At 45.2% G+C, this 26,179-nt stretch overlaps 2 protein-coding genes across 17 annotated transcripts in view; both read right to left on the reverse strand.

Moving 5' to 3' along the window:
- Positions 1-4,543: 4,543 nt before the first annotated feature.
- Positions 4,544-16,604, reverse strand: ANHX (anomalous homeobox). 4 transcript variants are annotated; one of them, XM_039561300.1, is made up of 10 exons: positions 15,811-16,604; positions 14,887-15,160; positions 14,143-14,267; positions 13,804-13,927; positions 12,722-12,908; positions 12,113-12,245; positions 11,561-11,862; positions 10,711-10,855; positions 7,321-7,408; positions 4,544-5,463 (listed from the first exon to the last, which is right to left on the reverse strand). In XM_039561300.1, exons 2-10 carry the CDS (start codon positions 15,139-15,141, stop codon positions 5,371-5,373), a joined length of 1,452 nt encoding a protein of 483 aa, XP_039417234.1. In that variant the 5' UTR covers positions 15,142-15,160; positions 15,811-16,604; the 3' UTR covers positions 4,544-5,370. The 4 variants fall into 4 exon arrangements, with proteins under 4 accessions (XP_039417234.1, XP_019140650.1, XP_039417235.1 ...); XM_019285105.3 differs by having other exon boundaries at positions 10,711-10,858; XM_039561301.1 differs by lacking the exon at positions 10,711-10,855.
- Positions 16,605-16,763: 159 nt separating this feature from the next.
- Positions 16,764-26,179, reverse strand: part of DEPDC5 (DEP domain containing 5, GATOR1 subcomplex subunit) — a 41,132-nt gene continuing 31,716 nt past the window's right edge. For 10 of the 13 annotated variants that reach the window (XM_039561283.1, XM_039561292.1, XM_039561290.1 and 7 more), the window contains 6 exons: positions 25,724-25,948; positions 21,703-21,872; positions 20,575-20,746; positions 19,481-19,541; positions 18,333-18,415; positions 16,764-17,554 (listed from right to left, as the gene is read on the reverse strand). In XM_039561283.1, the coding sequence (XP_039417217.1) occupies positions 17,259-17,554; positions 18,333-18,415; positions 19,481-19,541; positions 20,575-20,746; positions 21,703-21,872; positions 25,724-25,948 (1,007 nt within the window). In that variant the 3' untranslated portion in view covers positions 16,764-17,258. Of the gene's footprint in view, positions 17,555-18,332; positions 18,416-19,480; positions 19,542-20,574; positions 20,747-21,702; positions 23,036-25,706; positions 25,949-26,179 lie in introns of those variants that run through there. The other 3 variants (XM_039561285.1, XR_005603191.1, XM_039561293.1) reach the window with 3 other exon arrangements.

The following is a 26,179-nucleotide window of genomic DNA, read 5'->3' on the forward strand; positions in this document are numbered from 1 at the left end:
AGTCCCTGCCACTAACATCCTCCTGATCCCTGGAGGAAATGATCTTCCCTCCCCTTTCTGCAGCAAGGAAATGTTTTATTTAGGGAGCTGCTAAATGATGAAAGTCTTGGGGACAAGATACTGAAAAACAGAGAGAGAACAGAGAAACCACCCACTGGTGGGGAAGGTTAACCAGCTTCCACATCACAGCAAATGAAATAGAGACAACTGTGGAAGAGAAAGAGAGACGGAGTCTGTGAACATCTGATCTTGGAAATACTTGTGACTGGCCCTTACATGGGGCATGATGCTCAAATAGTGCTGTAAGGACAGATTCTTCCACAGGCTTAGGACTATCTGTAATTTTTATTGTTAGAATTCTAGCAGCACATTCCCCCAGTAAAGTGAGATAAGTGTGCATCAGGAGGATAAGTGTTGTAACCAATGACAAGATCAGAGCACGAGATAGCAGTGGGTGTAGCTGTAGTGTGATGATTCTTTCCCAAACCACAAGGGACTGTAATTTCAGAGACATATTTCTAGCCAAACCATACACCACAGTTCAACAAGCCTCTAGGCTGCCACAGTGTGTGAAAATACTCTACTCTTTGTCATATTTCAATTTCATATTAATCTTGAATCACTCTCACAGAACCTCCCTCATAACTCAAGGGTAAATCCTGGAATGAAGAAAGATGACACTGCCCGAGTGCTGCTCAACAACAGCAACAGGGTTCATGCCATACACTGTGGTGAAGTACGTTGCGTATCTATTCCCCTGCAGGGGAAGAACCTTAAAAAAGGAGGGTAGTGATTTGTACAAAACCTGCAAAGCTCTTGCTCCCTCATAGAAAGGGTAGGTCTGTACCCCGAAGCCTATTTGGGATCACTGCAGTGTATTTTATATCATTTGGCATTCACACACAGTAGCCTTTTGGATGTTCAAAATCCTGTGCAGACACAAGCTGATAAACCCTCAGAACTCTCTGGCAAAATGTGCTATCTTCCAGCACCTGCTCATTTCAGAGTCCAGTGAGGAAACAGCACTATGTCTGAATAAAAGATTATGGCAGTTTTTCCTTGCCAGAATGATTCAGGGATATGCACGGGGGGTTGTCAAGCATGCTCAGTTGTGGGGGTTCCTTTAAGTGGTGAGAACACAGTAGCTAATTGAAAGCAGCTTTAACTCCTCATGAGCTACTTCAGACTATGGCTAGTCCTGCCCAGACAGAAGAATGCAGTTTTACTCTTTATATAATGAAGGGAAAGTAAACCAGAATTCACAAGCTTCAACAGGAAAACATGAACAAGCCTGCTTATCAGCAGCTGCCACCAGAGTACCATTTTGAAAAAAGGCTCTACAGGTAAGAGGAAGAAGAAACAACCTGTGTTAAGAAAATACTGGAAGTAAAAAAGCAATATGAATACAAAATAACTCAATCCGACTAAATCCCAGGGTTTTTCCAGAAGTCCTGAGCGCTTGCAGCCTACAGATAAGATCAGAATTTGGATGCCCATGATTTCTGGAACCTCTCTGAAGACACCTCATGCTGAGCATACACAATTAAGGACTCAGCATCAGCAGCCACATTAAAAAAATAAAACCAGATCTGTCTTAACAAATGAATTTTTATTGCCCTTCAACCTTTACCAAAGTGGATTAGTTTGACTTAGAACGGGATTAAATCCCACTGAAAATGATTGATCTGAAACAATGACCTTTCACTGTAGAACATAACATGAAAGACTTTGGGGATAAGACTAATGAAGTGCAGAGATAAAACAAAATGCCTTTGCCAACATTTTCAAAAGTGGCCTCTTATTCTGGGTGCCCTACTTGAGTCACTGCGTAAAGAGCTCATTTCCTCTAAAAATGAGGCCCCAAGCAAGGTAATCCAGGCATCCAGAATGAGAGACTGCCTGAAAATACTGCCTTGAAGCTGTATCTCGCAGCATTTGTCCTGGGCGGGTGTTGGATGCACCAGTGACTGTGACAGCAAGCGGAACTGCCAATGGGACTGCAAGCAGAAAAAGCTGCTACTCATGTCCTCAGTCCCCTCTAGCAATTTCCTGGATTAGTTCAGGGAAGTTTTCACGGCAGCTGCTGTGCAGGTCCTCCACACAGCCATTTCCACACCATACCTCCAGGGTAGAACCATCCTCAGCCTCTGACCTTGCCAGGCTCAGGGTTGTCTGCTGAACTGCCAAGAGAAAAGCTATCTCTAGCAGCAGTGCTGGAAAACATGGATGCTGCCTATTGGGAAAGTGTCCCTCTCACCTCAGGAGAGCCAAGTAACGGAACTTCTGAAAGTGCTCCTAGATTTCCATCCCCTTTCTGTGACCAATTAACACATACAGGCTCTGTTCTTTGGGCCCTTATATGCATTTTAGGATAAAAATAACTTTGTTTTTTTTCTATCTAGGGCAAGCTCCTTTCTTTGCTAGGCCATGCCATGTCGAGGAGGAGGAATGACAACAGCAGGTACAGCACATACAGCTCAGGGCAGGTCAGCCACGTGCTCAGTGTGCTTCCAAGTACAGCTCCAAGGAAGAACAACATAAACACATCCAGAGCTTGCTACAGATGGTAGGATAAGGAAAGCAGAACATGGTGGGGACGCAAATCACATCTAGGAAACCAGAATGAGGTAAGACACAAATTGAACAAACTGCTACCCCAATGTAAATACAATGGAAAGAACTCCACTAGGCTCTCCTTGAAAGACTAACTCCAGCCAGCAGCACAGGCAGAGAAGGCCTAAAGCACCACTGGCGTTCAGCAGAGTTTCACTTGTTCTCTTCCTCTACTGCATGGCCAGGCACCCCATCAGTTCTGGCTCATGGATGGGGAAGAGCAGCTCACCCCTGAATTCTGCTCAGCCTCCTGTAACCCAGCTTCGCCAAGTCCTGTGAGATCACCTGTAGGCACCACTTGCAAATTCCTGTCCAAATGCAATTAGCTCCTCAAAGGTGCTTTGTGCAGGTTCAGTATCCAGATGACATGGGGCAATAGTGGGCCAGAATACACTGTACTTTAACCACTTGACTTTACATCTCTTAAAGGGCAATACTTTTAATTTGCTTGATTTCACATATCAAGCTTTGAATTGTGTAAGATAAATTTACAGGAAATTACCTAGAAAATTCAGTTGTCCTCCAGAGAACAACTGCACAAATTTGGAAATGAAATTCATGAAGTATAAGAGAAAAGGCTTTAATTCTGCTTTAGCTGAAAATCCTTTTTCATATCTAAGTTTGGAAAAGAGACTTGTTCTAGCACTCCTGAGGAATTTTGCTGTATTGAGCCTCTTCTTTTTAACTAAAAACTCAAAACAACTGCGTTCTTGAACTATTTAAAAAACTTACAAGGCCTTAGGACACTGGTGTTGTTAAAGGTGGTAGAACAAAGGTCACTTATATGCAAAGCCAAAATCTGTGCATTCCCTGGCATGGCTTGCTTTTTTACAATAGAACCTATTTAGAATGACAGGTATCTAAAATTTCTATACCGGCAATGTTAATCTAATCTTATCTCCCCTACCAGGGAACAGAACTAAGTATTTGAAAGGAACTGAAAATACACCTCTTTGTAAGAGAGGCATCATTCCTCTTTACTCCAATACATCTTCAACAGCAGGAAAGTGGAACCTCCCTGGCTTTCATCCACATGTATCATATACCACTGACCGCCTAAATCATAGTCATTGTACTGACATGTCATATCAGCAGGGATGAAAACTAAAGTACCTTATTTGGGATCTCAGACAGCAGCCCAGAACGATTCAGTGGGAATTTTGCTATGGGGCTGCTGCCTTCGCATGGAGCCGCGTCCCTGCCTGGTTCCTGACCGTGTCCCGTCTCCGTTCCACCGCAGGCCGCAGAAGCGACGATGACAGAGCCTAGAGAATGGGTTTCCACAAAGCGCGGCCGTGGCGGCGCTCCCTGTGCCTCCCCCGCCCCTCAGGGGTCCCGCCGCTGCCTCAGCCTCAGCCCCCGCCCCGCGCGCCCCCTGAGGCGCCGCGCGCGCCCCGCTGTTGCTATGGCCGGGCGGGCGGCGGCAGCCAGTCAGGGCGCGGCAGGACAGAGCCGTCGCTGTTGCCAGCGGCCGCGGACCAACGGGGAGGCGGCGGCGGGCGGCCCGAGGGCCAATGGGGAAGCGGTGGCGGGCGACGGGAACGGCCCCGAGCGGAGGAGCGCGGGCGGGCGGTGGCCGGGGCTGTGACGGCCGGGCGGGCTGGTCCCTCACGGGTGTTCGTGCGGGCCGTACAAGCCCGGCGCCTTTGCTCCCTGCACAAATGCTCTCATTCACTCACGGGCCCGCTGTTGACGGCAAAAAGCGATAACGTGTGTGACCCTTCCAAGCACCGCTGTTCCAAACACGAACAAGAGAGGGGCATTCCTAGTGAAATCCACCAAAATAAAGGAGGCTTCAGGCTCTCACCACCCACAAGTGTTCCCAGGGCAGCTGGGTCCTGCGTTTTAATACATAATTGCCATGTGAAAATTATCACTTCACACCCTTACCTTGGAAAAAAAAAAAAAAAAAAAAAAAGAACCCTGGAGAAACAGTAAATAAAATTCTTTATTTGAAAACTTTGTAACAAAAGGTAACAGAGGCATCTTCTCCCTGTATCTCCGGGCTGGAGGTTTGGGAAAGAAGACCCATTTTGCAATACAGATTTTTTTTAAAACAGTAACACTTCAGGAAAATACCCTAAAACCCACCCTATAACTTGCAGGATTAGTTTTAAACCGGCATGAAGGGCCTGCCTTGCTACTTCTTGTATTAAACACCAAAACAATGGCATGCCCTAGCACTGAAAATTCTGCTGTGCTCCAGTTTGTGTCACCTGTGGCACTATGGAGTATGGAACACTCCAGAAGTTACACCCTGCAGTGCAACAGAAAGGCAGGAATAAGAAATAGCAGTATTTTACCAGCACTTAGCTGAGACCTTATCTTCCAAGCCTGAGAAAAAGTTATCCAACATCCACTGCAAGGCAATGTAACCAAATTTTACTCCTTTGAGCACAGGAGCTTCATTTACCTTCATGATGCAACCAAGGACTTGGATCTGACCAGTGCTATGGGTAGATCTATGTTACTGCCACAGAACCAGTGCCTTGATAATTTTAACACCGACAGTGCAGTTTCAGACTACTCCAGGAAAAACCTACAGTCCACGCTGCACCCTTCCTTTCTTCTATCCTTTGCAAATTCTTAATAAAACTGTAACTAAATCAAACTTTGTAACCATTTGAAAACACCTCCATCCTTATCCCCCACTCTAATCACCTCCTTGTCAGACTCCTCTTTCATTAAAAAAAATTAAAAAGGAAAAAATAGGAAGCAATGGGAAGCACAGACACATGGAGTGTATCTGCAGGCAGGTCACATCCGTCCACTGGCAGAAAATTCAAAGAGCAGGCGTGCTGCCTGGAGCATCTCATTGGTTAGTGAGCCAACAACTGGATCCTCCAGGACCTGAAAGACACAGGAAGGAGCCAAAGCCTCACTATATATGATTTTTAACACAGTTGCTTATGGTGGAAGAGCTCCTTTGGGCAGACAGCAGCACAAGGTGTGAGATGGGAGGGAATGTCACTGGTCAGGGCTGTGTGCATGAAGAGACAAAGACCTTCTTCCCCTCTAAATTCAGGTAGAATAATCCATCACTGGGTGTAGAAGTGACAAGCACAATCAGTGCACAATCCAACTCCTAGGAATTCAGAGCAGAGCAATTCCCTTCGCCTTGCCCTAGGCATTGACTCCTATAAAAGCCAGTAACTGACAGAGGGTAAGACCAGAACTAAATAATCAAAGAAGTGATGTCCTGAACAAGGGAGCTCTGCTCTGGAATTTTTGTTTGCTTGCTTGCTTTTGTTTTACTCTCATTTTGGTTCTAACGGGATGTATGAGCTACAAAAAAAAACCCTGAGTCTTGTGGAGAAAAAGGAAGTTTTTCATCTGCACCTCTGTGGTTCAGACATAGGAACCAAATATCTCCATATTGTTGCCAGAAGCCCAGAGCAAGTTAATTCAGCAGGAAGCAAAGTGCCCAGGAAATCTGTAGAAGGCTGTAAGATCATTTACCCATTCAAGCTCTTCTTTTCCCCTCGAGCACACATTAAAATATGCAAAAATTGCTTTTCTGAATTCTTGAACTGAGTAATTATTACAAAGATTTGAAGATGTCCCCTTTGACATCTACAAGCATCACTCAGTATCTTGCTCACCAGCCCACAGTGCATTGAGTGTCATGTTTCTTCACCACTGCAAAATCAGTGCAAGAATGCAGAACAGCAAGATGAAAACTAGCTAGAGACAGCCTGCTCTGGGAATCTTAGAAAAGGCTCATCCATTATTAATGCCCAAAGCTTTCCTTCTTGTCTGGCTTACATTATGGCTGGTAAAAAGGCCACTTTCCAAGATACAGATCTTTATATTGATGCTTTCAGAGGCTCGAAAGAGGTTCTGTTACTGCCCTCAGAGCTGCAACCACTTCTCATAATGATGCCAGCAGATATGGGCTCCTGCTTTTCATAATCTCTTTTGAAAAGGTTTTCCCCAGCAGCTCACACTGCAAGGGAAACAGCAATGGATGCTGACTGACTGTTAGACCAACATACATAATGCCAAAAAGTACCTCAATGTACAGCTTAGGGCTTTCTTTTTAGGTAACATTGAATTCAGAGATGTGCTCCCATCCCCTTGAAAGCACAAGATTTCTAACTTTTATTCTCTACTGCCCTAAAGTCCCCATCAGAAGGCAGGCAGACTGCACCTACAGCATGGAAGTACCTTCTCTATCCTGGCCAATAATCACACTACTCTGTATACTGCTATCAGCCACCTCAGAACAATGCAAAATCCCTTTTCCTCAACAATAGCACAGACTTGCAAATGAAAATTACATTAAACATTTTAAGAGGTCTGAGAGAGCAGAGTCAAATTGTGCAAAACCGCTCAGAGGGGAGGACCTTAAGCAGCCATCTTCATGTGATTGTTCTATAGGTGAGCCCTCCATTGCTAAAAATTTAAATGACACTTGGGATCTGCACAGGTTCCCTTGGCCACCATTTCAACAACACATTTAGTAAAATTAGGGTCTGATTAGCAATTCAAGTAGGAAAAAAAAAATCAACAAAACCACCTTTCCTTCTACTATCTGCTGGATGTTACCCAGGGAATGCCCACCTTGCTCTGAACTGGATTCCAAAAGGTATGCTTAGATCAAATATGTTTCATACTAAATATGATATGAGATTTCACATCTCTGAGAAAGCTGCAGGGGATCATGTGTACAGAGCTCCTTTCTCTGAACATTAGGTATGTTCTTACCTGGCTTTGTCCCAAGGCTTGGCTTTCTTCCATGCAGGGTGCAGAAACAGGTGGGCACTGAGGCTTGGCAAACACAGTCTGAGAGGAACTGGAAAAAAATTATATACAAGTGCATTTGTATTTATGCTCTACTTGCCACTTACTGTAATGTTTTGCAGCAGGACAAGAGGGGCTGTTGGCAAGACTATTCAGCTGATAGAGCTGTTAAGTTGTCTACACACCTGCCCCATTTCTCAAAATTCTTATGGCCTGAAAATACAGGCTCTGCAGTGGGAAGACAGTCCTGACCAGGAGCAGTATACAGGGAATCATATTTCAATTTGCAACTTTCCTTCTGCCCCAAAACACTCCATAAACAAGGAGGTGTCTACCAAAACGTCTCTCTCAAAACTATAGACATAGACATAACATTGGCTCCGCTTCTGCTACAGCTTTCCAAGGCCACCAGTCCAGTCTGGGGACATGCCTTCTCCATCTAAACTCCCCTGGAGGCTCTGCCAGCCTCTCAAAATAGATCAGTCTGTGGGCACTAGGTCAAGTAGGAGACTCTGAGTGCTCAAGAATGGGATGTTCTCTCCTATCATCACCAACTCAAAACTCTCTAATCCAACAATGCTGCCTGTACCACCACCAGGAATAGCCCAAGGTGTGAGTGTCCATACAGGTCCAGACAAGAGGTGCCCACTAGCAGAGTATAGGAAAAAAGTAGAAGCAACGGGGCAAGTGTCAAGTTGCCCTTCCTTGGAATGCCCCCCAGCTTCCAGCACCCAGTCTTGGGACTCCTCTGCTGGAGAATGCATTCAGAGAGTCACATTTCCTGAAGACAAATGGGCTCAGCTCCCTCTCCCACCCTCTCAAGAATTTGTCTCATGGTTTTTCACAGCCCACTTATGCCGATATGCAAGGAGTTCTATGATTCAGTTATGCAACATGCCAAAAAGTAGCCTCTCATTGTTGGTTTGGGACTTGCTGCCTGCCAGTGTCAGGATGCTAGGTTATCCAGAGGGGAAAGCCTAACAGCAGAAGGATTCCCAGCACTCTGAGATGGAATCCCAAAAATGCAGGCAGAGGCTGTAAGCTGCCATGAACATCTCAGCACTGACATTTTCTAAATCAGTATGCTGGCTCATAAATGTAGAATGCCTTGCTCCACCTCAGTGTGCTTTTCTTTCTGAAATGGAAGGCACGAGATTTCTGCTCTGCAAGAACCATTAGCTGGGCTACATTCCACCTGTCCTGACTTGCAGAATGAAGAGGATACATCACCACTATCTGTAAAGGGGAGCATCTGTTTGGTGTCCCACAGGGACTTCCAGTCCGCTTGCTGGATCAAACCCTCCTCTCAGGCAGCAGAAGCAGATGGAGACAGTCAGCTTCCAGCCTGGTTCCCTCTCACACTCCCACCTCACAGCCCTGTAGATCAGAAGAGGTTTGGACACAGCATAAGTGCGTAGGAGCGGCTGTAAAAAGCCCGTGAAAGAAATCAACAGGAATTGTTCTGATAAGCTTTGAGGACATGTCCTTTCCAGGTGAGCATCTTTAAAAATGAGACAAGCAGATTAAGGGTCCTTTGGCTGACTTGTAGCTCTATCCCAGTGCTCAGGAAGCAAGGAGAACATAACACTGAGTCCACTCCAGATAGGTGATCTTGGCTAAATAATTTCCTTCTCTTTGTGTTATTTTTACCTCTAAAACCGAGATAACTTCACTGCCCTGTCCTTCCAGGACAGCAACACTCATTTGCCTTACAGTTCGATCTGTTGCCCTCCTGAGACCCCAGAAGGGTGATGCTCATTGCAACATGAGTGCTCAAGAGGACTCTGGTAACAATACTCTTCTCTAATCACTGACTCTGTTAGAGGGCTCTGCCTTATAACACAGATGATCCTCACTGACAGAGCAGTGACCTTACCCAAGACTACCCACATGAGCTCTCCTGGCTCTCTAGAGAGAAACTGCAAAATGAAATTGCTGGAATTGCAGCCTAAGCATCGCTCACTTCTGAAAAAGATTGATGTTCCACAGCATTCATGGAATTTTGAGGAGCTCAAGGTTTTGGGGGGAGCTGGACCAGGCCACTAAACAGGGTTTACAAATAGGATTCAAATATCTATATCCTCACCAAAGGTGCCAACAAAGCAGCAAGTCCTGCCCCTCATAGGAATATGATAACGGGTGCGTGGATTCCTGGCACACTGACATACCCAACAAGGAGACATTCACCATAGATTTCTTCTACTGGCAGAACATATTTTAAAAATAAAAATGAGCTCACTCCAGAGTCAGAACATGAAATTTTAAATCCAGCCAAAATATTGCCAGCAAGCCTTGCTGATCTTTCATGATCTTTAGCCACTGTTTAAAACTGTGAATCCTAAAACACAGCCCAAGGTTTATAATGCCTGACCTAGGTTCTCCCCAGCAATTCAGAGCAAGGAGTCTGACATGAATGGGAGCAAGGCACCAGGCCAAGTGGGAAACAGGTAAAAGGCAGAAATGTTTTTAGCAGGGAACTGGGGCCAAAGTCTCACCAATCTTTATCTCCAGTGAATCACTGCCTTTACCTGTTGTTCAACAAGCCATGAAGCCATCTGTGCCTCTGCTTCCTCATCTATAAAGTAGGAATGAAGCTTCTTCTACCTCCCTTTTTGACATACTGACAGTGTCGTGCTGGCACAACTGCTGGTCAGTGTCAAGCAGAAGGGTTATAAAATGGGGCTGCTGCTCCTGCTCTGTCTTGCAGATCAGTAAATTAAAGGAAGCCCATAATGTCTGGCAGTGTTTATTTTTATGTAACATTATGGAAGTTGTATAACATATGGAAAATAGCATGAATTTTTGTTTTGCATTCTCTGAATTTATCTCCATTCCCAGAGAAAATCTGAAACCTTTGTTCTACGTGGAAAACAGAAAGACAGAACAGTGCCTGTCTTACTGTCTTCCAATTTGGAAAGCTTGCACTATGGAATAATCTTGTCATGAGGTCATTCATGAAGCTATAAAAACTATTTTAAGATTAAGTACAGGCCCTACCAACCCAGCCCAAAGAACCAGCCCTCACTGGATCAGTACAGGTTATGCTTTTCTGCCAAAACCAAGCCAATAGTTCAGAAGCTGAACCTGCCTAAAAAATAGGGGGTCATATCTTTTCTGATTAGACTGGTTCCAAATCTCCTTTGTGCCACACACACACATACACACTTAAGACAACATTACCCATGCACAGAGATATAAATACCAGTAGGATGGACACAAGGAGAATCAGTCCCTGGGAATGAGATGTATCACTATTTCTGCAACTCTCTTCAACAGGGCACCAAGACATGGCTGGACTCACAGCATCATTTTTATTCCTGTCTTTAGGCAGCCCTGTGCTTTCCCTCCCTTTACCTGTGGGGAATAGATTCCAGGGTCCCTAGCTGTCCTCCTCTAAGGATTAAGCTTTCATCCTCTAAATATGACTCCTGAATGATTCTTCCTGAACTGTCTTCAACACAGCCACCTTGACAGACTGTGCTCAAGGGAACTCTGATACCTGCTGAAAAAAATGCTCATATTAAAAACAAGTACAGACACAGATAACATGGCTGCAACCTCTGACCCAGCTATTCCTTCTCTCCTTGCTCCACATTCACCAGAGCCTGGGTGAATCGCAGTTACAGCACTTTCTACTCTACAGACCTACAGCAAAAACAAGTGGAACATTACTTATGCATCCTATCAAGCCTATTCTGAAGAACAGGGAGAAGAAAAGAGATGGTGGGAATGCTGAACAAGACTGGACAGGAAGGAGACAAAGAGAGAAAAAATAGCAAGAGAGAGAAAGGAAAGTAAGAATACGTGCTTGAAGACAAGCACCATGTCACAGTTAAGAAGTTCTCAGGCAGTATCTTAATGATGACAGGCATTAAAAACCCAGAAGCTTGCAAACAACAGGGTGAGCAGACAACACCTGGAGGGACTCTCTCAATGGAAACACTAAAGGGAATGCACCACTATCTTACGGAAGTGGTTACAGTTTAGGCAAAAGAGTAGGTAAGAATGTCTGTTTCAACACCTTAAATCAACAGATTTTCTCACTGAACTACCATGGAAGCAAAACTCCAAAGCTCAAAATAAGCCCTGCTCTCCTTCATCAGGACACTTAAGTGAGCAGGAGTGTTTACAACAATGTTTACAACAATGGGAAGAGAAGCTTGGAAACTCTTAAGGTCAACAATCTGGGTGCAGTTTTACCAACCTTCTACATCTGGGGTCCACACGGAGCCAGAGACTCCTCTGATGCTGTAAGGGGCCTGCCACATGGGCAGCCAATGATTCACAAAGGGAAGGGACTCATAAGAGCCCAGGTCAAAGCTCCCCTGCCAGGGGCTGGCAGCAGCACTGCTCACTGCTTCTTCAGGCAGCACCACAGGAGAGCCAAAGCAGGTTCCTGGTTCCATCACAGCCTCAGTGCCAAAAGGTACAGGTTGTTCAGTGCTGTGAGTGGTGAACAAAGCCAAGCTTGTTCCAGCTTCATACAGCTCAGAGCTCTGCACACAGCTGCAATGATGGAGAAAATGAATCAGCCAGACATATTGCTTTGCCAAAAGGGGACCCCCAGCTAAACCTTTGAATCCTGCCCTCCACAGCTGGGAGATGAGCTGCTCTGACTGGACATGGAACATTGCCATCAGTGGTGGCAAGGTTCCTAAGTGATGTCCCCTGGGAACTGACATGGAAGTCAGTTCTGTGAATATGTTTAAATGTTGCTTCATCTCTGAACTGTCACTGTAGAGATGCCATACATCACCTGGATTCCAGCATCTTTAAATACGTTCCTTCAGGAGGCTTATACAGAGGTGCAGCTGACTGCTCCCATCCTGGCTCACAGGGCATGAGGGTTATCTCCATTTGCTCAGGGCTGATGCCCACATGAGATCCATCTGAAAGGTGCAGGCCAGGCAGGTGAAACAACACTAATGGCTACCCCAAAGGGCAACAAAACAAGTCTAATCTGCCAAACGCAGCACAACCCCCCTGTTCCTTGTGACTGAAGTTTGGTTGTCTGTGGAAGGACATGGAAATACTGGGTTTTCCGGAGTACACTGCCCTGATTCCAGAATCTGAGAGCTAAAACCTGCTGCCTCCCATCTATTTGCCTTCATTTGGTGCTTTTTTAAAGCCAGGCATCTCTTTTCACCTGTCCTTGCATAGGCCTTAGCAGTGTCTGCTCCTCTGGATTGACAGCCTGGAGCCAAACAATGAGGCACTCCACTGAAGCAGAGTCCTCCAGCATCAACTTGATCCATCAGCACATGATGCTGTTCTGAAGAAGCAATATTGTTCCCTTCCTGAGGGAATTTAAAATTGATTTTCACCTCTCTGGACCACATCCCGAAGACATTAGGAAGGGACAAACCTGCAGTTTGTGGAGTGTTGGATCCTTTATCCTGTGGCTCATTTCTGTGGGAAGCCAATGCCCTCTCAGGACATGAATTGTTGAGCTTTTCCATATGAAGGAGGCGAGATTTTTGACGTCGTCGATAATTTGCAAACCAATTATAGACCTGAGTTGGCTGCAGGTTCATGTCCCGAGCCAACCCCTCCTGCAAACCCAGGTGCAGGGAGAAATCAAGGGGAAAAAAATCACATCCAAATAATCAGACTTTTCCCTTCACTTCCAAAAGCAGTCCAGCAAAAGAGCTTCCAAACCCAGATACATTGACTCACTAGGTCTCCGATAGGCCTATGTGGATCTGACTGAGGAGACCATTTTATGAACTCAGTTGATAGAAAACACATATTCCACCCTGCACACCCAGACAATTTGTTTGCTAAGGGAAGCCACTGCTATTCTATAGTACTCGCCAGATAATGCCCTCACCAAATCATGCTCATCCCACAGAATGACAGCTTCACAGAGGTAGACATTAAAGTCTGAAGCCTTCACCTGGCAAGGTAGTGATCAACAATGACTATTGATTTAATTCATACATCTCTTCCATTACAAATCTGTCCCTGTCCAAAGAAGGTAGATCCATGTATACACCAACACAGCCTATTGTGTTATCACATTAAATTACCAGCATTTGAAAAGTCAGCACAAAATATATTCTGGTGAACAAAGTGCAATTTTATACAGGCTGTTACTCAGTCAAGTCAGAACTATTTATCATTGTAATAGAGCTTTGCTGAGTGATGGCTGTTTGGCTGCCTATGCTCAATCACTACAAAATTAGAACAGTGAGGAATTTATTGTCCCTCAACTTTTTGTCCACAGCAAGAGAAATTACTTAGCATGAACCTGATGATTTTTTAAAGAAACCTTTAGGGAAAGATCCAATATGAGGAATGCCAGCCCCAATGAGCCTTCTGAAAACAAGCATTTAGAATTAAACCAGTTTAATTTAGAAATTAAACCAGTTATAGACTCCTGATCACAGAGTCCTGCTTTTCCATGACAGAGAGACCTGACTGGAAATATCCCTAGCATATCCCTACCCGCTGTTTCTTGTCTGGATTTGCTGTCACCTCTGCAGCAAACTTGTGCAGGTGCTGGCGTACTTCTTCTGAATAGTTTCGATTCTTCAAAACTTCAGGACAAAGGGAAATAGGTGGAGGATTCCTGTACACGGGAGAAAATGGGATTAAAAAGGACCCAAAAGGATAATTCACATTCATGGGAATTTTCTCACATTGCCACAAATGATCAAAATACCAAGAAAAACCAAGCTCCAAGAAGCAGCATCTTGAGGTGCAAAACCAGCCTCTGCATCTGTAGCCCCTGCCTCTGAAAACTACAGCAGAGAAAAAAATCTTGGTCTCCCCACAATGCAGTACCTCTTCCTGCAACGAAACCTCTGCAGTGGTGTCAGAAAATCTGTCTGGTGTTTCTCCATAACCCTCCGGTAGTGAATCTCATGCCAAAGTTGCACCAGTTCTTCCTTCTCTTCTGCCTTGCAATACTAAAACAAAACTGTGTGTAAGCAAACCTTCCCAGAGAGTCACTCAGACTGCCTATCAAGGAGAAAACCCTCAACAGAAATTTTACTCAGAGATTCCTACTGGTTTGACAGAGCTGGGAGCATTATCTAAGTATATGGCTTGCTGTACCGTCTCCAGCGTACACAGGGAGTTGCCTAATTCCTTCTTTTTCCCTGGTGAAAAGGTCTACGTTACCAGATCTAGAGGCCAAAAATTCCTCACCTTGAGTGGCACGATCCAGCCTTCCTCATATACTCCCACCCTGTCAAGCCCCCTAATCTTGGGCTTCCCAAGACTTTTGTGTCCTGAGCCCTGAAACTGTGAAAACCAAGAACCACCACAGTAGAGAACAAAAATCCTGCTACAGCTAACTCCATAATCGCCCAGTTACCTTCTTCCCCTTGGCTGATTAACACCAAGTGCCTGTAGCAAAGGCTTTGTCCTGTGTTTCAGGTCAACAGTGCACACTTATCACCTTCCACTACCTTACGCCAGCTGGAAATGCTCCGTGTGCTGCAGTTTGGGTACTTCTGCACTAACAGCTTTAACTACTGTTTTGCTAAGATGTTTTCCATGAAGAACCGATGAACACATCCCTACCTCCAGGAGTCTGCAGGCTGCATCATGTTGCCCATTATGGATATGAACGGACACACAAGCCCGGACAACATGGATGTTAGTGAGAAAATATCTCGTGTTCTTGCATCCCATCATGGCTTCAACCAGCTTCTCCAGACTAGGAGACGAGCTCTGGAGCTCCCGGCAAAGCTGTCCTGCTAGATCTATCAGCTTGGTGGGTGGGGGATGCTCATTTTCACTCTTCTTTAACATGGCCATGAACTGCTTCATCATCATGTTCTGTTGGAAGCTTTTTCTATGCAATGCATAAAGTTGTGGTTAGATAAAAACTCTTTTATCTCCTATTTTTAGCTTCTATGGTATGCTTTTCTCTTTTTTTAAAAGGAAAGAAATTCACTGTGCTGTTAAAAGCAGCCTAAGAACCTCAAAACGCTTCAAATAAAACTAGCCCTAAAGCAGCCCTGAAAAGCTAAAGACGCACCAGATTTGCAGTTGAGAAAACTAAGCTCAGAAAGACACATTAAACTTTCCCCAAACCTCAGAGACTAACTCTGGGGTTTACATCCACCGCTTACAGGTTAAAACTATCAAAACATTAAGTCCAGAGACATTCAGGTGAAATTAATTCGGTTTTCTCCAAAATGGCACATGACAGGCCCGGGCAGACCGCAGTTACCGTAAAATGTAAAACCACCGCTGGAGCTGTTTCTCGCCCCTTTTCCTGGGAAAAGGAGGCCCGCGAAGTTCCCCGCGAGGACACCCCACCCTTGGGCCAGCTCCACCCCGCCGGCCAAAAGGGGGAAAAGCTGTTAAATAGCTGCGAAGTGCAGGAGCACGGACACGCGGCAGCCTCGTCCCCTTCCTCCCATGGCGAGACGACGGTCCCTGCCCGCCGGCCCGCTCCCTGCAGCCGGTCCCAGTCCTAGTCCCGGTCCCTGTTCTCACCGTAGCCTCGTGCAGGTCCAGACGCTTCCCCGCGCCGAGGGCACTCCGGGGTCAGGTGCGGAACCGCCGTCGGGTTTCAAGTCCCCGCCCAGGCGGGGCTCCAGGGCCGCCCCTGCACTCCGCCCCCACCCCCGCTACAGCTTCGACCGAGCACCGGCCGCGTGCACAGCTACTGCCGGAGTGCAGAATAGATGTAGAATGGTGTAGAATAGATGGCAGCAAGTTCCTTCCATAGTAGAGAGTATTTTTAAGTCGCTAATCGGAATCAGACAGGCACTGATAATTTTGACACACTTAGAGCGACTGAATGAAGACGCATGCAGCTCAAACCCACCTTCTTTGTAGGTGGGTGCTGTCTAAAAGCAGATGACTCATCCTGACTCAGTTTAGGGGATAAAAAACTGAAGCAGCTACGGTTTGCCTTGAATCACACCTGAACACCACTGTGAAGGTGTCAGTCCTCTCCTGACTCCAGTTTCTCGATGGTATGTAACAATAAGGAACCATCTCGCAGCAGGAGCCAACAGCCTCCACGCATGGCACAGCTGGGTGCCGGCTGTGACCCACTCTAAACCTGTGCTTAAATAACCAACTCCTGCCAAGGCCCTGCAAAGACAAAGGCTACGTACTTGAGTGCAGGCATCTTCCTCTTGCGGCATGCAGATACATTCTAAAAACCTGCCCATAATCCTCAGCAGCAACTTGCGTTCAGTAGCCCTTGATTTCTCCTCAGGCTTTGTTGCCGGCCTTGCAAGACAGTGACTGGCTTCCTGCTCTTGCTGTGTGACACTGTTCTAGATCCAGATGTGAAGACAGAAAATCCTGGATGATTACAAGACAAAGCCCCAGCACTGAACTTTGAGCTGAACATAGAAAGCAGTATTTTCTTTTGGCAATTGCTCTCTTTTACTCACAAATTCTGTATTGCTGTGGAGTTACAACAAAACATCAGGTCACTTCATTTTCTGCATTTTACTTATTTACATGTAGGAAAATTTAATAACCATCTCTTACATCTTATCTTACATATTCACACAATCAGGTACACTTTGGAAGGGGGAGGGGCAGGCTGCTGCCAGGCACATCAGATGCCAATGGTACGGATCATTTCCAATGACTGGAAGCTGATACCATCACACTGTGCTGAATCCAACTGCCCTTGACAACCATTTGCACTCTCCCTCTTTTATCTCTGCTCTAACTTAAGTTTTGGCAACCAAGGACTGTAGATACTTGAAACCAAGCTGAGGTCAGGTGATAGATCCTGGCAAGCCAAGAGCTCAAATTCTTCTCTTCCAAGCACTTAATCAAATTCTGTTGAATATCAACAGCAATATTGCTCAGGTCCTCTTGGAGCCTCAATATGATCCAACAGAGAGACTCTTCACTTCTACTTCCTTGCCACAAGGTAAAGCTTCTAGCTGTCTCCCTAAGAGATACAACCCTATTCACGGAGCACTAGCATGCATCTTGTCCAGACAATCAGTCCAGAACATAACAAGCCGGCTGTCTTTGTTCCAGCAAAAGTCTGTGAAGTCTTTCAGCAACCGGTCTGCGAACTTCTCATCGCCAGTGGCACTGGAGCGCCAGGTTTTGGTCAGCATGGTGTTGTAGGCCCAGTTGTAGCCAATGCGCTCCTCACAGAACATGTTCTGGTTGGTGGAGCTGGTGGAGTTGCGCCGGCGCCGCTGCTGCCCACTAGAAAACTTCCGCTTGGAATATGGCAGCTGCAAAAACACTGTCCCTGCAGGAAAGAGACAGCACTTTAATCTGAGGCAGACCTAAGTCCCTACTACTGGTAGCTGACTCCTTAAATTCTGAAAAGGAAACTGGCCTGAGTTTCATTTAATTGCCTTTTAGCATGAGAAAATGGGATACACTTTTCCCTCTTGGCTCTTATGTGCTACTTCTTCCTGTATGTTACAACACTGGGAGGGAGTGCATTTCGTCTGCCTTTCTCTTACAAGCACAGAATGAAGCAAAGATATTTGGTCCATCTTGCTAACTTACCATGAATTTCCATTCTCTTCTGCAATTTTCCAAATGCTGTCTTCCCGTCATTGTTTTCATGTCTCAGCAAGTGGACCCTAAATGCTTGATCTGTCTCCCACACAGTGTGCATGGGTAGAGATGCATCTACCACAGACCTTAAGCACAAGAACAGAGCGCTAACTTCTCCCAACACCTTTTCCTCCTTCTAGCTTCTGGGTACCCATTTATTTACATTGACCTTGGAATAAGCTTTGCCTTATTTTTTAAAATTTCCTTCTAGAAAGAAAAGTTTCAGAGCCATTGTAAAGCAAGATTTCAAACCAACACCATTTATTAGCAGCAACACTTCGTGCTTTTCATACTGCCCCCTCCGGTTTTCTGGTTTGTGTTGTCTGACACACCTACTTCTCATCTGGTTAGGGACAGAACAGCACCAGCATCACTAACACGAAACACAAAACACATGTAAAATGGTTCTCTTGTTTGTAATAACCTCCTCCTTGCCACAGTGCCTCCCAAATATTGCTCACCTGTGACATGGATATACTGGGGCTTGTTCTCTGCTGGGAAGTTGAATGCAGAGGCTGAATATTTATCCTGTACAAATCCAAATCTGAAGAAATAGAGACAAGGGGAATTAAAAAAGCAAAGAAAACAGAAAGATAAAACGAGCAAGTCCAGGTAGGATTCCTTAGCCAAAGGCAGGGGCACCAGAGGAAATCCTTCCACTATCCCTTTCTTACGGCCTGAAGGCAAAAGGAAAAGGGATGAAGAGAGCTGAGGCTCTCCAAATATTCTCTGCCCCTGCCAGACACAGCGTGAAAGCCTGTCACCCCACACTGTTCCCTGTCCTGACTCGAGCTGGAAACAAGGGCAGCAACTCCAAGCAGTCTCTGACAAAATGGGGTGGCTGCACACGAGGGAGGGAAGAGCAGTAGTCACGACAGAGTTCCCTGGGTATGTTTCAAGCTGCAACATTAGTTTTTTCATGATGGGCAATGCTCCATGCAGAACTTCAAGCAGCTTACCTGGCAGTTCTCTGCTGTTTGTAGGATACTTGTTCTTCTCCTGCTTTCTAAACTAATTAAAGCTGATTTCCAAGCTAAAGTCCATTACAAAAGGCAGCCCTCTCTGTTATGAAAAAAAGCCTGGCAGCACCATCATGAAAGAAACTGGCAGCTCAATCACTCAAAGGGATAAGGCTAGATAGTATCCAAAGTTTCCAACAATTCCTTCTTAAACTGGGCCCAACCTCCTCTGTACAGGTCCCACCCCAGTCTCCTGCCTATTATCAATCGTAGGGTGTCATCCAGTTCAAGAGTGTGCTAAATACACAAGAAGGAAATAACTGCCCCTTCTCAGGAAGAATCTATTCACACTCTTTCTGCTTCTAACTTAGAATAATGGGCATTTTCCAAAGGCAAGGCTCTCCTTAGGAGGAGAGTATGGTTCCTAAGGAGTGACGGGCTGAAACACTACACAGCTGCACTTTGCAGCCACAGAACCACCTCCAGTCATGCAGGCTGTATTTTAGTCTAACAGTCTGTAAGCAGACTTCAGAGAGGCAGACAGCACAGAACCCAAGTGACTCAGGAGTGACTGATCAGCACAGGCCTTCATCCCACATTATCCAGGGAGACAGGAACTGTTTGGTCACTCCACTCCACTGCAGACATACCTGTGTGCTATTGCTTCCTGGAGCAGATGCATTCGGTCCCAGTATGTTTCTGGTTCAAAGCCTGAAACAAACAAAAAGGTAACAATTATCTAATAAAGCTTTATTACCTTCCTTTTCAAGACTTCAGTTTTTCTCAGGAGGCTTCTGTGCACTCTTTTTTTTTCCCTAGCCATTTCTTTCAGTCACATTTTTTCCTGTCAGCTGTCTCTTAGAGATGTGTCTTGTACACTCCAGTAGCAGACTCATCCCTGAATTTATTATTTGTGTCTCTTGAGATGAAGGAGAGGAACATAAAGGGGGTGTGGGAGAGGGCAAGGAAGAAGAGTGGGCTGCTGAGTATCACAAGAGTGCTCTGAAAATACTTAATTCAGTCAGTGGGGCTATGGTGACCTCACAGCATATGGATTTGTCACATTCATTTTACAGTTACACCTGGACACTGAGTCAATGGTTAATGAAAATACCATATTTACTATTTTAAAACAGAGCCTTTTGCTAATTGTCCCTTCTCATGATGCAATTTTGCCCTTCTCTTCATGGGGACAGTTCTCCAATCTTTGGGCTTCCACCTGAGATTTACCACAACTCACTGTAAAGGGCAAGGTCACATTGCAGAAAAGGAGATTGCAGCTTCTCGTGCTTAATCTCATGTGCAAACACTGTAACCATTAAAGTAACCATGGCAACAACAAAAAAAGGATGGCAGTGGTGAAAGCCCAGTCTTAGGGAGGGGGAAAATAAACAAATGGAGGATACAAATGCAGAGCAGCTGTGGGTCTATGAGCAAAACAGACACAAGAGTCTATATCAAACACACCAGCTACTTGCTATGGGTTCTTGTAAGGGTGTGCAGGTTAAGGATCACAGGTGAGACCACCTTTCCTGTGTGTTAGTGCTTCCGGCTGCCCACCCCACCCCACACACAATCAGCCTGCCAGCACAGCTTCCCTCCAGCACCTCCTTCCCGAGGAGGCTGCTGACCTGTAAAAACAGCTCCTTCAGTCCCCTAAAGCTGGCTTGTAAATGAGCTTCTTTATGCCAGCTACATGCCAGCAGTGACCTGTTTGCACAAAGTATCAAAGTGCATTTCTTACCATCAAACAAATGCTCACTCCCCTCCTTCAGCAAGCAGCTCACATTGAGTGGGATGAACAACTGAGCTCGAAGTGGGTCCCCGTACAAGTAACTGGGCAAAGCAAAGGGGCCTTCCAGGACTGGGACCAGCAGGAACCCACAGGAGGTGGCTTTCCGATGCCAACCCTGAACCTGAGAAGAAATTCAAACAATGAATCATAGCACATATGCCAACTGACGAAGGGCACTTACGTGCCTAAGAGCAACTCATTCCCCAAGAATAGATCAGACATGCTCAATTCTCCAAAGGCTCAGCTTGCTCTGCATGGCAAGCACACCAACGTCCTTGCAAGCAAAGCAGTACAAGCACAAGACATCAGGATTTCCTTTTCTGAAGTGCCCCATCAATCAGAAAGCACTTTAAAATAGGACATTTTTCAGGAACTGATTCAGCCTACTTATCACCAGTGGCTTCTGCTTTACTGGAACAGTGCAATCGATTTTAAATAAAAGCCAAACCAACTACCTAGTGCTGTCCGGCTGGGTGGGGTAAAACCTGGTGTTAAATAATTTGAGTTTTACAGAAGCTACACCAGGGAAAACCAAAAATCTAAAAATCAAATCTAAAAAATTAATCTAAAAATTAAAAAGTGACATGTTTTCAATTCAAAAATGTCTTCAGTAAGTTGGAAAAAACCCTAAAACATTGCTGAACAGGAAGAACACATTGCCTGGAAAAGCTCTGTTATGAAAGCAATTCCACTGAGATTTAAAGTTTTAAGGTTTGGGGATAGAAGGAATGTAATGAGAAACAGATTTTTTTCCAAAGACCTGGCTCAGGGCTTAAAATTTGCCTAAGGGGGACTTAAATTTATCACCTTGACCTGTACTGATCTCTGCATTCTGTGCATAAAACCCACTAAAAGCAGAACACTCTCCTGAAGACAGAATGACTATAGATGGTGTGATAAATGCTGACCAGATGCAGCAACACTAACAACCACCAGGAAAATTACTTATGGAAATAAGGGCAGATGCAAGCCACTGTCTCTCTCCCTAATACTTCCTAATACAATGTCCCCAGTTGTCCAAGGGATACAGAGGCCAGACAGGCATTTCTGTGGCTGTCCAGAACACCAGGATCTCACCATCTCAAAAAGAACAGCTGCAGTCACTGCCATCCAGTGTAACTTGATTTCAAAGGCAGCATTGAGGGAGAAATTGCCATGGTAATAACAACTGCACCACTCCAGCCGGTCCGTGCGGTTGTTCACATCCACGTCCAGCGTCACCGTGCGCTGCTCGGGCACTGTGGCAGCTGTGCAGCCAAGGGACAGGGGTGTTTAGAAGAGGCATTAAAGAGAAGATGGGAGACAGGATGAAGAGAACAGAAGAATCAAGATAAGCCATTTGAAATTAATTTGTTCTCCCATTCCTCCCCAGATATTTTTGGGCTAGCAGAATAGTCCCAGAATGCCGCTCATCCAGGTCACAAAAGACAAAAATCCTGAAGTATTTCTCATGTCAGGGGTATGTGCTACAGAATCACCTCCCCAAGCAGTCAAAAGACATTTCAGCTGCAATAAGGAGAGAGAACCAAGAGTCCAGCAGTTAATCAACAGGCAACTGGTGCCATAATTAAGCATGGCTAGATAACACCAGCTTCTTCATGCCCAAAACATTCCAAATATTTCTATATGCCTCCACCAGAAATCACAACAGGGTGCTGTTACACAGGGCAGGAGCATTCCAGGACTTTCCACAGCTAAAGGACATTAGAAGTTAAACTTCCTGTTTCTTTAATCCCGTATCAATATCCCACATTACCGCATCGTTAAAAGTGCACATCCAACACTTTCCGTAAAAGCACGAAGAGTCAGCCAAGACATGCAGCAGCATTCTGACCACTGCATTACCTCCTAGTGCTTTGCAATAAGTGCTGGGATAGTGCCCAAGATCCAGCTCCCTTTGTGCCCCACACCCCAGCATCCTGGTGACAGAAACCCTCCCAGGTATCAGGCAAGAGAGGAAGAGAAGCACAGCAGTGGAAGTGACCTGGCTGGTGTCACACAGAGGACTGCAAGGCCAGGGACAGAACCCAGATCTCCTGACTTGGAGACCAAAGTCCTGCTATGAAACACATCATCACTTTCAACTTTTCTTTAGACAAATACATAATTTAACATTTCTGTAATGTTAAAAATTGACATAAAACAATGGGCTGCAAGGCTTCTATGGGAAAACTGCCTTTTTTATTATTGCATGCATGAGGCATGGGTGTTGTTATTTCTTGCTGACGTAAATGTGCACCCCTTTATAGGGTCAGCTTTTAACTCATCTTATAATTTGATGGCTTGATGGTTTTTAAAAAAAAATTTGAAATCTTTCCTCGAGGTAGATGGAAAGTTCCCACCTTCACTTCTAATGCAAGTTAGCTGGAGGCATTTTCAAGGTTGTAAGGAAATCCTTTATATGCTATTACTGCAGCGCAGAACATGAAAAAAAAAAAAAACACAACAAAAATGAAAGAACATCACCCAGTTTTGTTTCATAAATAAGACACATTTTTGTCTTTGGGAGATTTGTCATCTGCAGTTTCTGAGTTGATCTGGTAGTCAGACAGACCAACACGTGTTGTTGAAAAAGAGTTTCTTTTTCTGGCTCTTTTGGGATATTGTGAATACAATGTTTGTGGTCAGGAGGTTACGGTGCCAAATTTGTAACAAAGTGTGTTGGAAAACAGCATCCTGGAAACTGTGAAACCAAAGCAGCTCAGTCAGGTAGGTGTCGGTCATTAGCCAAGAGGTCAGTAATAACACGACAGCCCAGTGTGCCCAAACTAGAACACTGTGAAGAATGAGCTCCCTGAGACTGTTCCTTTTCCCAGAGAGTGCAGACTCCCTGCTAGGGCTGGACTGTCTCTCTCTACCTTGTCTGCAGCTACAGCTTGCAGGCAAAGCCAGAGGAACACAGTCCAACCAGGTGAGCTAATCAAAAATACATTAAACACTGAAGAGAAATGTCCACGTGTCTGAATTCAGAAGCTTCTGATTAAAACCAACTTGTTTTAATAGAATAAACTCTGGCTTCCATAGGTCAGACTTTAAGAGGACTCACCTGCTTCCCAATTGTCTTGTACTATTGAGTATTTAACTAATGATTTGCTGAACAAATCGGAGAGGAGCAGGCAGGTTATTCTCCAGTCACAGACTCCACTACATATATGACTACAATTGCTAGTGCATGCATTGCTATAAATCAAAGGGACAAGATTAGCTGTGTCACAGGTCAGACTTCCACTGGGAAGGGGGACAGTCACTGGGCAAGTGATTGGGGAATTGGGAGGGATAAAGATTTGAGAGATACATGGAGCTTGTTCCAGAGCTCCCAATACTTGCATGCAATTTTATGTCACAGCCTGACATTTAGGGAAGGTGGGGAGGGGAAGAAATAAAAACCACAACCAAATCAAGACCAAGAGAGGAACAAATGAAGTCACGTGGACCAGGGGTCATCTGGGTTTAGTAAAGCTCTTTGCCTCAGATGAACGGCTCAAGTTTTTTTTTTTTGAATACTGTTTAGAAGAGGGACAGCACAGAAACATCATTTAAATCAGTTCCTTTGCAGGAAAAACCTTCCACACCCAATTTTTCTACAAGAAACTGTAATTCCTGGAAAATCCAGACTGCATGAGAGTCTGGAATCTGAAAGCATTTATCACTCATTCAAGGGCTGCAAATTAGTTAAAGAGTAAAATGGACATAATCCCAACTGAAAAGAAAAAGGAGAGCTACTCAGGTGTGTAATACTCCACATGCTGCAGGAATACACTGTTTTCCTGGCTGGTGTTAAATGCAAGGTGAGGGGGACACTGAGGCCCACTTCTACTCATCCCCATGGGTGCAGGCCATCAGTCTTCTCACCTCACAACAGAGCACAGACAGAGGAACGTGAACTGGTTTTCTCAGGCTAAATATTGCCTAACAGATCAAACCACGAACAGGATCTGGCCCAAGTGCCTCCAGCCTCCACAATACTTTCATGCCAGCCTACGTTCAGGCTTCGGCTCTGGCCAGCCACTGAGCTAATGAGGTTGGATACCAGCCAAGGCAACAGATTTATCATGTGACAGGGAAAATAACCGGCATATGTTGGCTTCAGGGAATTAACCATTAGTTCAGACTTCCTATCCTTAATGTTTTCCCATTTCTGATGCTGTTCCACTTCAAACAAGGCTCTCAGAAATACGCAAGTAGTACTGTGACTTCAGGTTTAAGAGATACTACACCAGCAGTAAGGCACTTCTCTTCAGAAGATCAAATATACACAACAGGAGAACAGCAAAATTTTTCATTTTATCCTTCATTGCTAGGCCTTTAACAGATGCATCTAAATAAACCTGAAGTTGCAGTTCCATAGCAATGATTTTTCTCTTAAACAAGGAAAGAGGAACAAAAGCAAGTGACTCAGGCTGGCCTAGAAATACAACAAGAAGCTGACAAAGCAACAGGGTCAGTCATGCAGCCAGTGTGTTTCACGGGCTGTTAGAGGCAGTCAGTGTTATTCTCCACACGTTAGAGAACATTAGATACTAATGGTATCCCGCCTAGCAGCAAGATCTTCCTACTGCTTCCATACCACAGGGATCATCTGCAGCTGGGCTTCACAGACTCACTAATGTACAGAGCCTGGTTCAGATTAGTTAAAAAGCCTCCAGCACATCACAGAAAACTTCTAACACATCTGAACCTCACTGTGGCTTTTGCCCCTAGGAAGCAATTAGACATGTAATTTTAAGAATAGTTTGGTTGCTTTGCTGTTCTCACAACTTATCCCTCTATACTCCTTACAAGTTGTGAAGAGTCTCTCTGCGCCTGCAAGGAGACAAAGTATCTTCCTCCCTAAATTCTAGAGGTTCAGGAAGAAGGAATATTTTAAGAAATATTTTTTATTGTATTCCAGTACTCTGAAGTAAAAGTTACCTGCCCAGCCAGTGAAACACACCTCCAGCATATGAGAATGAATCCACGTGCAAGACACTGTAAGGCCAGCATGAAATTTGCAGCTCTATTGCTGGTCCACGTGAGATCATACCCTTGGCTGGCTGCTCTTCCCCTTTCAAACTATTCCCTTGAACTTCCCCAGCTGTCACCTGTGCTGTGCATCTACCTAAGAGTGCAGCTGCCTGGCTCCGTCCTCCGAAACTGCGGCTAAAGGAACTGTGCCTACTTGCATAGGAGGCTGGGCGGCTGGGCAGCCAGGGCAGGAAGAACGCCGGGATTTCTGAGTGCAGGAGCTCTTCTGCCACAAAGGCCACCTCAAACCATTTCCTCTGGAAGGTGGAGAAGTCATCCATGGCAGCCGTGTGCCACATGGCAGGCTGCTGCAGCCCCACTGCACAAGGGAAAGGGCAATTCCAGTTAGAAACAAGTGCTCAAGACTCAGAGAGAAAAGTAGTTCTTGATGAAAAAGAGGCAGGATAAAAATTACTTTATGTTTTCTGCAATTCTTTTTTTTTTTTTTTTATTAATTAAAAAGGCCGAATTTCTCAGACTCTCTTGAGATCAGTGTTTTTGGTTGCTCCCAAAATGCATTCCTGCTGCAGCACCCCTAAGAATCAGGAAC

Source organism: Corvus cornix, chromosome 15, assembly GCF_000738735.6.
Source record: "Corvus cornix cornix isolate S_Up_H32 chromosome 15, ASM73873v5, whole genome shotgun sequence".
In the NCBI taxonomy this organism is placed as follows: domain Eukaryota; kingdom Metazoa; phylum Chordata; class Aves; order Passeriformes; family Corvidae; genus Corvus; species Corvus cornix.

Excerpts from the sequence above, each read along its gene's own strand:
- ANHX (XM_039561299.1), bottom strand. The coding sequence starts at position 15,141 with ATGATGATGAAGCAGTTCATGGCCATGTTAAAGAAGAGTGAAAATGAG. Across the intron at positions 14,268-14,886 it reads CAGCCTGCAGACTCCTGGAG|TATTGCAAGGCAGAAGAGAA; the intron begins GTAGGGATGTGT and ends GTTTTGTTTTAG. Across the intron at positions 12,246-12,721 it reads CAACACTCCACAAACTGCAG|ATGGATCTCATGTGGGCATC; the intron begins GTTTGTCCCTTC and ends TGCACCTTTCAG.